The 12,500-nt window shown below is 43.2% G+C and overlaps 1 protein-coding gene across 10 annotated transcripts in view; it reads left to right on the forward strand.

The window, feature by feature from the left end:
- The window catches only part of IA-2 (tyrosine phosphatase IA-2), a 267,355-nt gene that overhangs the window by 151,166 nt on the left and 103,689 nt on the right, over nucleotides 1-12,500 (forward strand). For all 10 annotated transcript variants that reach the window (XM_070140203.1, XM_070140206.1, XM_070140212.1 and 7 more), the window contains exons 18-19: nucleotides 6,151-6,230; nucleotides 7,145-7,218. In XM_070140203.1, coding sequence (XP_069996304.1) covers nucleotides 6,151-6,230; nucleotides 7,145-7,218 — 154 coding nt within the window. The remainder of the gene's footprint in view (nucleotides 1-6,150; nucleotides 6,231-7,144; nucleotides 7,219-12,500) is intronic.

The following is a 12,500-nucleotide window of genomic DNA, read 5'->3' on the forward strand; positions in this document are numbered from 1 at the left end:
CTCTTCTTCTCTCCCCTCCTCCTCCTCTTCTTCTTCCTCCTTCTCCTCTCTCCCTTCCTCCTCTTCTTCTTCTTCCTCCTCCTCATTTTCCTCCTTCTCCTCCTCCTCCTATTCCTCCTCTTCCTACTCCTCAGCAATCTCGGCTTTTACGTCCGTCTGTTTTTTTTCGTTTCTCTCTCTTTCTCTTCCTTCTTTTCTTCTTCTTCTTCTTCCTTCTCTTCCTTTTCTTTCTCGTCTTCCCCCTCGTTTATACGTTTCGTTTCTCTCCTCTATCTCTTACTCCTTCTTCCTTATATCGTTTCTCATCCTCTCCTATCGCTTTCTTTCTTTTCCATTTCCCTTTACTCTTCCTGCTTTTCTTCTCTCTTTCTCCTCATTTTCTTTCTCCTTTTCTTTTATCTATCTTCTATTTTCTTTTATTCATCTTTTATTTTCTTTTAATTATCTTCTCTTCTTGTACATCCTCTCGTTATTTCCCTTTCTCCTTCTTCCTCTCTTTTTTCTCCGTTTCTCTTCGTTCCTTCTTTCTCTCTATCTCTCTCTCTATTCTTATCATTCTTCTTCTTCTTCCTCTTCTATATTCTTATCCTCTTCTTCTTTCTCTTCCTTTTCATCCTCTTCTCCTTTTTCTTCCTCCTATTTACGCTTTTTTTACTCGTTTTATTTATAGAATAGTAATCATAGTAGTGATAATGATGATAAAAGATAATGATGATAATGATTACAATGATGATGATGATAACGGTGATCATAATGATAACAAAAAGCACGGCAATTACATCAATAGTGACAATAATAATGATAATAATGATATTGATAATGATGAAAATAATTATAAATGATAGTAGTGATCATAGTAATAATAATAATAATGATAATAATGGCAATGATAATGATAACAATAATGATAATGATAATGATAATGATAATGATGATAACGATGATAATAATGATAATGATGATAATGATAATGATAATGATAATTAGTAATAGTAATAAAGATGATAATAAACTAATCAACGCTACCAAAAACATAACCTTCTTGGCGCAGGTAATAATAATTTCGATGATGATGATGGCAATGACGATAAAGATGATAACAATAAAGAAGATAATGATAATAATCGTGACTATAATATATACACATTTCCCAGAAAAAAAGAAGAAGAATAAAATACAACAAAAATGGAAACGCCATAGTAACAGAAAGAATTTTTTTTTTTTTTTTATGAAAGACGCGACATTATTTTATGTTGTACAAACCGATGGTCAAACTACGTCCAGCATTATCTATTTTTTCCCCTGATAGACTATAAAGACAATAATTTATTTGTTTTTTTCCCCCGTCGTTAGCAACAAGGCATCCACTGTACCTGCATAGAGCTCAAAGTTACCTTTCTTACCACTCCCTCTCTCCCTCCTCCCTTCCCTCTCTTCCTTCTAAATAAATTAAATAAGGAATAAAGAATACTCCTTAGCAGATTTGTTAAATAAAGAATACTCCATAGCAGATTTGTTAAATGAATACTCCATAGCAGATTTGTTAAATAAAGAATACTCCATAGCAAATGTTCGTGTAATATGAACTACAGACTGTTGGTTTCTATAGCAAGGATTAAGGCAGTTACTTAACTTGTTTGTCGTTGCACTCCCTTCCCCATTTACTTTGGCATCTCCCTCCCTGTTGCTTTGAACCGAAACTTACTTCTTAGCAAATAGGAAGGCGTCTGAAATGTGAAAACCAGTGCTTCTCAATTCACCAAAGGTTTTATTTTCAACTTTAATGACATAGGTGTTTTTTTCCCGTAAATAACAGTAGTGGACGAGTTGCTGCAACTTAAAAAAGATTTATAAAAAAAGTTGTGTGCGTGTGAAAAAATAGGCTATATTTCTTGCTGCTGATAGACAGATAATGAAGATCAAATGATTTTTCTTTTTCAATTTGCAGCCTGATTTACAGATCTCGAGAGAGCGAAAGCCTAAACTTGCTCACAAACATATTAAAGAGTCGTTGAAATATAATACGTTGGATGCAAGGGAGGAGTATAACAGACGTGACCTCCCTGTTATCTTTACTGCAGAACAACAAATTAAGGCTTGGATTAAAGACCATGATGTTTTCAAGACAATGAAATTTTCCTTTTTGCAAATCAGGCCTATGGTATGGTGTTTTCGGGACAAAGAAATTTTCTTTCTTGCAAATTAGGCCTATGGTATGGTGTTTTCGGGGCAATTTGATTTTCCTTTTGCAAATCAGGCCTATGGTATGATATTTTCGAAACAATTTGATTTTGATTTTCCTTTTTGCAAATCAGGCCTATGGTTTGGTGTTTTCGGAACAATCTGATTTTCCTTTTGCAAATCAGGCCTATGATGTGGTTGCTTCAAGAAATATAGACAGTGATCCAGGTATTTTTGACCGAATTATTGCAAATGATGGAGAACACCTGGATTTATCTTTATCCCGGTTTGTTAGATTTGTGCGAGGCCCGACCCAAAGAATATTCGCATACTTGACATGCATAATTAAAGAAATAAATGCATATTTATCAGTCTAGACATGCATATCACCCCGGGAAATAGATGGTTAAATGTAAATCTATCAGATATATACACAGATATGCCTTTCTTTCTGCATCTGTATTTATGAAAGTTCCTTGGGTCGAACCTGGCACAATTTGAACAAACCGGCTAATACTATTTTGTCAATACAGGAGATCCGAATATCATGTCCCAGGGATATAGTCTCGATATAGGCCGAACGCTGTAGAGAGGCCAGAGTATCTATTTAAACGTCGCGTACTTTAAAGTAGATAAGAAAAAGAAAAGAAGGAAAAGAAAAAAAATAAAAAAGAAAAGAAAAAAGAAAGGGAAAAGAAAAGAAAAATAAAGATAAATAAATAAAGAAATAAAAGAAAAGAAAAGGAAAGAAAAGAAAAAAAGAAAAAAAGAAAGAAAAATAACTAAGCATCAGTTGCAGGAGGTGAGAGGGAGGAAGAAGGAAGAAGGAAGGAGAGGAAGAATAACATGACATTTCCTTCGTTATCCGTTCCGACTCGCAATTCTCCTCTTCGTCTGATTTTCCAATTTTCTTCCTCTGATTTCCCTTTCTAGAATTTTATCCTCGCTGTCATCTTTGCCTCCTCCGCCATCATCATCCTCTCTTAACCCTCTTCGCCTCCACCTCTAGCCTCTCCATCTCTTCCATCCTCATCTCCCTCGCCTTTCAGCTGATTTCCCCTCCCCCTCCCCCTCCCCCATGTCCCTCGCCTCCCCCTCCCCCATGTTCACCGTCCCTCGCCCCCTCCCCCTCCCCCTCCCCCATGTCCCTCGCCCCCTCCCTTAAGTCCATGTCCTCCACTTGTCTCCCCTCCCTCATTCTCCACTCGATTTTACCTTCCACATTCCCCCGTCCCCCTCTCGTCCTCCACCTCCGCGGCCTCCTCACCTTCCTCGCTCCCTCCACCTCCACGTCCACCTTCCTCCTCGCCCCTCGTCCTCCACCCCCCAGCTTCCCCTCCACCTTCCTCCCTACCCCTCGTTCTCCAGCCCCTTACCCCCACCCACCCCTTCATCCCACCTCCCCTCCATCCCCCCTTCTTCACCCCACCTCCCCCTCTTCGCCCCAATACACCTCCTCTCCCCCTCCCTCCCTCCCTGCCTCCCTCCTCCTTCACCCCACCCCCACCCCTCTTCGCCCCCAATACCCCTCCTCTCCCTCTTCCTCCCTCCCTCCCACCTCCTTCACCCCACCTCCCTCTCTTCGCCCCCAACACCCCTCCCCTCTCCCTCCCTCCTCCTCCTTCACCCTCCCCACCTCCCCCTCCCACCTCCTTCACCCTCCCCACCTCCCCCTCCCTCCCCACCTCCTTCACCCCACCTCCCCCTCCCCCCTTCCCCTCCCCCACCTCCTCCACCGCCGCACGAGTATGGGTTGTTGATGAGCGTTCCGACCGATATCGAAGACACCCTACAAACGTTAATATTATCGCTAATTATGAGAAGCCCGACGACCTCCGCGAATAATTAGCGACGAGCCTGAGGTATATCGGCACAAGAACCGGTTGTCTCGTGTCATTATTACCCCCGAACATACGGCCCGCAACCCTCTCGCAACACACCAAGTCGGGGAGCGCAAAACACGGCATTGCTGTGGGTTCTATTGCTCTCCCGCTGCTGGCACCCCCCACCCCACCCCCACCCCCTCCCTCCATCCTCCCTCCCTCCATCCTCCATCCTTCGCCCTCACTCCCTCCTCCCTGCCACCCACCTGCCTCCCTGACTGACTCGCTTTCTTTTTCTCTCTTTCTGTCTTTGTCTCTTTCTGTCTCTGTCTGTCTGTTTGTCGTTTATCCCCTGCGATCAAAGACAGATGAATGTATGAATATAGATATGAATAAAGATATGATTATATATGAATATAGTTAAAGATAAATAAATCTATCTATCTATCTATCTATCTATCTATCTATCTATCTATCTATCTATCTATCTATCTATCTATCTATATATATATATATATATATATATATATATATATAGAGAGAGAGAGAGAGAGAGAGAGAGAGAGAGAGAGAGATATCATATATACGTGCGTGTGTGTACACACACACACACACACACACACACACACACACACACACACACACATACACACACACACACACACACACACACACACACACACACGCATATGTATATATATATATATATATATTTGTATATATATATGTATATATATATATATACATATATATATATATATATATATATATATATATATATATATATATATATATATATATATATATATATATATATATATATATATATATATAAATGTATATGTGTGAATACATCCATCCATCCATACATACATACATACATGCATAAATATATATAAATAGATATACATACACTTATGCCTTGGCTGAAGTTAATGATATTTGCGTGTGCGTGTTTCTAGGCGTGAGCGTGAGTGGGCGTGTGTGTGCGCTTGGCTAATCCCGTGCAAGTGTAGAGTGAAATATGTGGCAATTGCTCCTCTATCAACCAGATTTGTTTGGAATTTTTGTTTTAGGAATTTCGATTTTGGGCGTTTGAGCTCTCTCCAGCGGCCTTTCGAGCGCCGCAGTGAGCGTTTCAGAACTCGATACGAGCGGGCGTGAGTGCGGCGGGAATTCGGTCTCGCGGCAAAATGGGGCGTGGACTGACTCTGCCGACTCATTAACGAAACGAAATCGGACAAAGAAAATAGTCAGGATTACAATAATAATGATAATAATAATAGTAATAATAAAATAGAAAAAATAAATAAAATGAATAAAATATACAAAACAAGGGGGGGGGGGAAATTGAGACAAAGAACATAGTCAGGAGTACAATAATAATGATAACAATAATAATGATAATAATAATAAAATAGGAAAAAAACAATAAATAAAAAATACAAAACCAAGGGAAAAATTAGAAAATATGCCGCCATTATGCATTTAAGTCGGGAAACAGACCACGGGGCTGCGTGAAATTAACTCAAGCTGCCTTGTGCTCGCGTCAAGCAAGTTTTTCCTTCCTGCCTATTTCATTTCCGTTTCTTCAAGGACTAAAGACAGCGCTTTCCCACAACCTCCGGGGGTGCTACGGAAATTTCCTCCGTAAGGACGGGTGTGCGTAAGGCTTATTTCCCTATAGTTCGGGGGCGTTACGGAAATTTCCTCCGTAAGGACGGGTGTGCGTAAGGCTCATTTCCCTATAGTTCGGGGGCGTTCTTGTGATTCCCCGAGTGTGATGACAGATTCCCGATTGCAGGCTGTAAAATATAAGCTTTTGAAATCGCGTTTCCAATAACTTTCAATATTCTATTTCTTTTGAAGTTTGTTGTTTGTTGGTGTTCGCCTGTTTATTCATTGACACATTTTGTTTAGAGCTATAAAGATTCATTCTTCTGGCGTTACGTCATAACCTTCGATATACATCTGTATCCACATTCCTCTTTTCCTGTGTTTCTTTCTTTCTCTTTTACATAATACTGTGTTAAAATATTCGTCCATTAGATTATGTATATATTCATTGATTCATTTCCCTCTGTGTGTCCTTCCCTCTTTCATATTGATATTAACTTTTTCCCTCTCTTTTTTTTTATTTTTACAGTAAGGATGGCGGGCAGTTGACCTTCCAGATCAAAGAAAACGGCAAGGGGATTACGGCATCCGACGTGGCAAAGAAAGCGGGTAAGTGTTATTTGCATTTGAGGGATGACTTAAAAAAAATTGGGGCTCATGGCGGGTGGCAGTTGGGAGGGGGGGGGGGGGTTTCAAAGGCTGATTCCCTGTCAAATCATCATATTCTGAGTTTCCTTATTTCATTCGTCCGCAAATTGCAAACAGACATGTTTCCGATTCCGAGAATTTTATGTATGTAGATATAGAAATATGCATAAACACACACACACATACACACACACACACACCCACACACACACACACACATACATATATATATACATATATATATATATATATATATATATATATGTATATATATATATATATATATATATATATATATATATATATATATATATATATATATATATATATATATATATATATATATATATGTATATATATATATAGCATACAAACATATAGAAACATACACATACTTATACACGTACAAATACATACATATATATACGTGAACGTACACACACACACACACACACACAACTACCTGTCTCTCTCTCACTCTCATTCTCTATCCCTGCCTCTCTCATTCCCTCTCTCCTTTTTACCCCCTTCCTCTTCCTTCTCCTTCCCTCTCTCCCTCCCTCCTTCCTTCCCTCCCCCCCCGCACTCCCTTTCCTTCCTCCCTTCTTCCTCCCTCCTTCCTCCCCCCCCCCCCGCACTCCCTCTCCTCCCTCCTTCCTTCCGTCCTTCCCTCTCCCAATTCCTCTTCCCTCCCCCTTCCCCCCTTCCTCCTCCTTCCTTCCCCTTTCCTCCTCCTTCCCACCCTCCCTCCTCCACTTCCTCTTCCCTCCCCCCTTCCTCCTCCTTCCCTCCCCCTTCCTCCCTCCCTCCCTCCCTCCTTCCCCCCCTTCCCTCCTTCCCCCCCAAGCACTCACTCTTCCTCTCCTTCCCCACAGACGACCAGGACCTCCGTGAGCATGTGAGGAAGAAGCTCGGCGTCGAAATCCTGGGGACGGAAGCTGTTACGAAGGTGAGTACACATTCACGCCTTCCTTGTTTACATTTTATCTGTATTTTTTTTTTTTTTTTTTTTTTTTTTGGCATTACGGATTGATTTTTTTTTTCAAACGAGAAGGGGGTCTTTGTATATATGTATGTATATATATATATATATATATATATATATATATATATATATATATATATATGTATGTATGTATGTATATAATCGGACCCTGGCCAGGGCCCCCACCCCAAAAAAATAAATAAAACACAATCAATCCCCATCCAACTGAACCGAAAACAAGGTGGACGGCCTCAGGGCTATGTATTAACAACTTTCCAACCGTAAACCCATAAACCATAACCGGAGACCTACTTAAGTTCACTTTTTCTCAGCAACCATAAGCAGTTGGGGGGAGTTCTTGGGTTAGAAAGCTCTCGAGGTCCTGCGTGGCTTAGGGTATGTGGCGTCCTGATAAGGGGTTCCCATAAGGGGTCAGGACGCAAAAAAAAACTAAAATACCACCTACATATTGAAGCAACAGTACATGGTTTCAGGTTTATTTAGGGTGCAGTGGAAACCTATCACAGAGTAAATTACTCGATTGGGTACGGTATGAAAATGTTCTTACCCCTTATAGACGCCTTATAGACCCCTTAAATATACTCCAAAACAACAGCAAGGGTTACAGAGGTGATCCAGGGTGCTATGGAAAGCTATTGCAGAATAAGTGAGAATAAATGAATAAATGAAATAAATGAGAATGGACATGGTTTGAGTACTTGTATACCCTTCTCGCATTCCCTTTAAATATAGCGGGCGTAGCTACATGCGTCACCTCTTCGGGGCGGCGCCTCTAAATTGCATTTTGAGCGTCATATATATATATATATATATATATATATATATATATATATATATATATATATATATATATATATATATATATACACACACATATGTCTATATTTGTATATATTTGAAAGTGAGAGCCTTTTTCTCGAGGGAGCTAATACGGCCATAAGAAGATAGACGAAGAATGAAAGAGAGAAAGGGGGAGAGAGAAAGAGAGAGAGAGAGAGAAAGAGAGATGAATACGATGATTAGCTGCGCGAAGGAGATCGGAGTCTTAATGAAGAGGATTTCGTGTTTATAAGTGTTTATCCGCCGTGGCCTGAATGGCTTTCCTTCTCATGTGGGAAAAGTGTCGCCGGTTTTCGTCCTCGGGTCTTTTGTGTTCCTCTTCGGCGCCATTCGAAGAAAAGATAAGGTTGAATCTCAGGAGGGAGGGGGGGAGGGATTCAGCCCACGTGACCCCCCCCTCCCTCTCCTCCTTCACACCTCTCCCTAGACCCCACTCCGTCACACTCACTCCCTCTCCTTCTTCCCACCCCTCCTCCTCCTCCTCCCCCTCCACACCCCTCCCTAGCCCCCACCCCGTCCCACTCACTCCCTCTCCTCCTCCTCTTCCACCCCCCCCCCCAACCCTTCCCTAGCCCCCACCCCGTCCCACTCACTACCTCTCCTTCTTCCCACCCCTCCTCCTCCTCCCCCTCCACACCCCTCCCTAGCCCCCACCCCGTCCCACTCACTCCCTCTCCTTCTTCCCACCCCTCCATTCCCCTCCCTAGCCCGCACCCCGTCCCACTCACTCCCTCTCCTTTTTCCCATCCCTCCTCCTCTTCCCCCTCCATTCCCCTCCCTAGCCCCCCTCCCCGTCACGCTCACTCCCTTTCCTTCTTCCTCCCTATCCTCCTCCTCCCCCTCCACACCCCTCCCTAACCTCCCATCCCGTCCCACTCACTCCCTCTCCTTCTCACTCTCACTCCAAGCTCCATCACGTCTTATTTTCCTCTGATTTTGAGGTCTGAGTGGGCAGCAGCACTTCCTCTCCTCCTTATGTTCTCTTCTTTTGGCCCTCTTGTTATTTTGCTTCTACTTGCTCGTCCCATCCTGTCCTCGCCTTCCACCTTATTATGACATCCGAAGAAGAAGAAGAAGAAGGAGAAATAGAAGAATTTGGGACTCTTGTTATTTTGCTTCTACTTGCTCGTCCCTTTCTGCCCTCGCCTTCCACCTTATTATGACATCCGAAGAAGAAGGAGAAATAGAAGAATTTGGTCGTCTTGTTATTTTGCTTCTACTTGCTTGTCCCTTTCTGTCTTCGCCATCCACCTTATCATGACATCCGAAGAAGAAGACGAAGAAGATAAGGGGAAGAGGAGTAGGAAGGAAGAAGGAAAAGCAGCGAGAAAGGGACGATATGTTTTCTTCTCCTTATCCCTTGTTCTCGCTTTATTCCTTCTCTGTCCCTGTCTACCATCCCTTCCCCAGCTCCTTCTCCCTTCTTCTCACTCTGCCCTTTATTTTCCTTACCTCTTTTCCTCAGCAACCCCTCTCCCCCCCATTCGTCTTTCAATCCGTTCCCTCTTTTCTTCTTTACCATAACTCTCTTCTCTTTTTCTTTTCTCCTTTTTTTCTTTCCTTCTCTACCGCTTCTGCTCAGAACCTTCCCCTTCTTGTCCCCCTGTTTCCCCTCATTTGTCCTTCGCGCCCCCTCCTCCCCCTCTCCCGCCCCCCTGCTCCCAGCCTCTCCCCCCCCCCTGCTCCCAGCCTCTCAGTTCAGGCTCCTTCGATTGATCACAAACAATATTCATATCAGACGTCTTTCAGCTGCATTGTTCGACGCTCCTCCCCCTTCCCACCCCCCTCTCACTCCTCCTCGTCCTCCTTCTCCCCCTTCCCACCCCCCTCTCACTCCTCCTCCTCCTCCTTCCCTCCTCCTCATTCTCCTCCTTCCCTCCTCCTCATTCTCCTCCTTCCCTCCTCCCCATTCCTCATTCCCTCCTCCTCCTTCTCCTCCTTCCCTCTCCATTCTCCTTTCCCTCCTCCTTTCCCATATTTTATTCCCCTCCTTTTTCCTTTCTATCTCTCTCTCTTCCCCCAATTACTTCCTCTCTCTCTACCTCCTCCCTTTCTTTTTCCTCTCTCCCCCTATCCCCCTCTTCTTCTTCATCTACTCTCCCTTTTTCCCTTTTTTCGCCTCCCTTATTGCCTCTCATTCTCTTTAACTACTTTGTCTCCTTTCTTCCCTCCCTTATCCTATTTTCCTTCCCTCCCTCTCCCCTTCTCAGTCGTTCTCCTCACCTTCCTTCCTCCCTTACTACCCCTTCCCCTCTTCCTTCCCTCACTTCCCCCTTCTCCTTCGTTAACCCCACCTCCCTCCTCCCTCACCTCTCCTTTCCTTCCCTCCCTCCTCCTTACCCCTTCTTCTTCCTCGCTCTCCCTATCTCCCTTCTTCCCTTGCTTCCCTCTTCCCTTCTGCCCTCTTTCGCTCGTCCTCCCTCGCGCTCCCCATCGCTCTCTCTCTCTCTCCTCTCCCCTTCGCCCATTCCCCTTCTTCCTCGCTCTCTCCCTCACCCTCCTTCCTCGCCCGCCCTCCTTGTGGTTGGGTCTTCGAACTCTTGCATAATTCAGGGCCTAAGGATGCAGGGGGAGGGGGAGGGGGAAGGGGAGGAAGGGGGGAGGGGGGTAAGGCGACAGGGTTGTTGCTGTGCTTTCGCTGTGCGTTTTGTTATATATATTTGTATATACATTCATATACATATGTATATGATATATATGTATACATGCATACACACACACACACACACACACACACACACACACACACACACACACACACACACACACACACACACACACACACACACACACACACACACACACACACACACACACACATACACACACACACACACACACACATACACACACACACACACACACACATATATATAAAGAGAGAGAGAGAGAGAGAGAAAGAGAGAGAGAAACGGACTGATGGAAAGAGAAAGGGATAAATAGAAATATAAGACAGTTAGACATTGAGAAATGTAGAGCGGAAGCGAAAGAGAGAAGAGAAAACCAACAAGAATAAAAATGAAAAAATGAAGTGAAAAACGATGACAGAAGATTCGGGATGAGAAGATGACAGGAGTGAAATAACGAAAATGATGATGATGATAACAATATAAAAGTTTTTTTTTTCATGAACACAACAACCGCTGAATAATAGGAATACTAATGATAATAGCAGTAATAGTAACAGTAAATGATAATGAATAGTAACAATTGAAGATGATGAGAGTGGAAGGAGCATTTGTGATAATGATGTTGATGACATAATAATGATTATGATGATATTAACAATAGGATGATAATAACAGTTATAATAAAAATAGTAGCAATAACATCAATGATAATAATAACAAAGATAATAACGAGAGAAAGAGTGAGAGAGTGAGAGATAGAGAAAGAAATTGAAAGAGAAAGAGAGAGAGAGAGAAATTGATAGAAAGAGAGAGAGAAAGAAAGAAAGAAAAAGAGAAAGTAAGAGAAAGAGAAAGAGAGTGAGAAAGAAAAAGAAAGAAAAAGAAAGAGTAAGAGAAAGAGAAAGAGAGTGAGAAAGAGAAAGAGATAGATAGAGAGAACGAGAAAGGTACCCCCCCCAACCCCATACCCCCCTGTCCTTTGTCTCCTTGCTTGTTTGCCGTGGTGTAGAAATAGCATGAGCAGGTGTTGGGGCGGCAGACCGATTTGGCCATGGCGACGCTGGTGATGGTGATGATGATGATGATGATGGTGGTGGTAGTGGTGATGGCAGTGATGATGATGGTGACGCTGGTGAGTGGTGGTGATGGTGATGGTGATGATGATGGTGATTGTGATGGCAGTGATGATGATGGTGACGCTGGTGAGTGGTGGTGATGGTGATGATGATGGTGATTGTGATGGCAGTGATGATGATGGTGACGCTGGTGAGTGGTGGTGATGGTGATGATGATGGTGATTGTGATGGTAGTGATGATGATGGTGACGCTGGTGAGTGGTGGTGATGGTGATGATGATGGTGATTGTGATGGCAGTGATGATGATGGTGACGCTGGTGAGTGGTGGTGATGATGATGGTGATTGTGATGGCAGTGATGATGATGGTGACGCTGGTGAGTGGTGGTGATGGTGATGATGATGGTGATTGTGATGATGATGATGATGGTGGTGGTGGTAGTGGTGATGGCAGTGATGATGGTGGTGACGCTGGTGAGTGGTGGTGATGGTGATGATGATGGTGATTGTGATGATGATGATGGTGGTAGTGGTGATGGCAGTGATGATGATGGCGACGCTGGTGAGTGGTGGTGATGGTGATGATGATGGTGATTGTGATGATGATGATGATGATGGTGGTGGTAGTGGTGATGACAGTGATGATGATGGTGACGCTGGTGAGTGGTGGTGATGGTGAT

The sequence above is a fragment of the Penaeus vannamei genome, chromosome 26, assembly GCF_042767895.1.
Source record: "Penaeus vannamei isolate JL-2024 chromosome 26, ASM4276789v1, whole genome shotgun sequence".
NCBI lineage: Eukaryota > Metazoa > Arthropoda > Malacostraca > Decapoda > Penaeidae > Penaeus > Penaeus vannamei.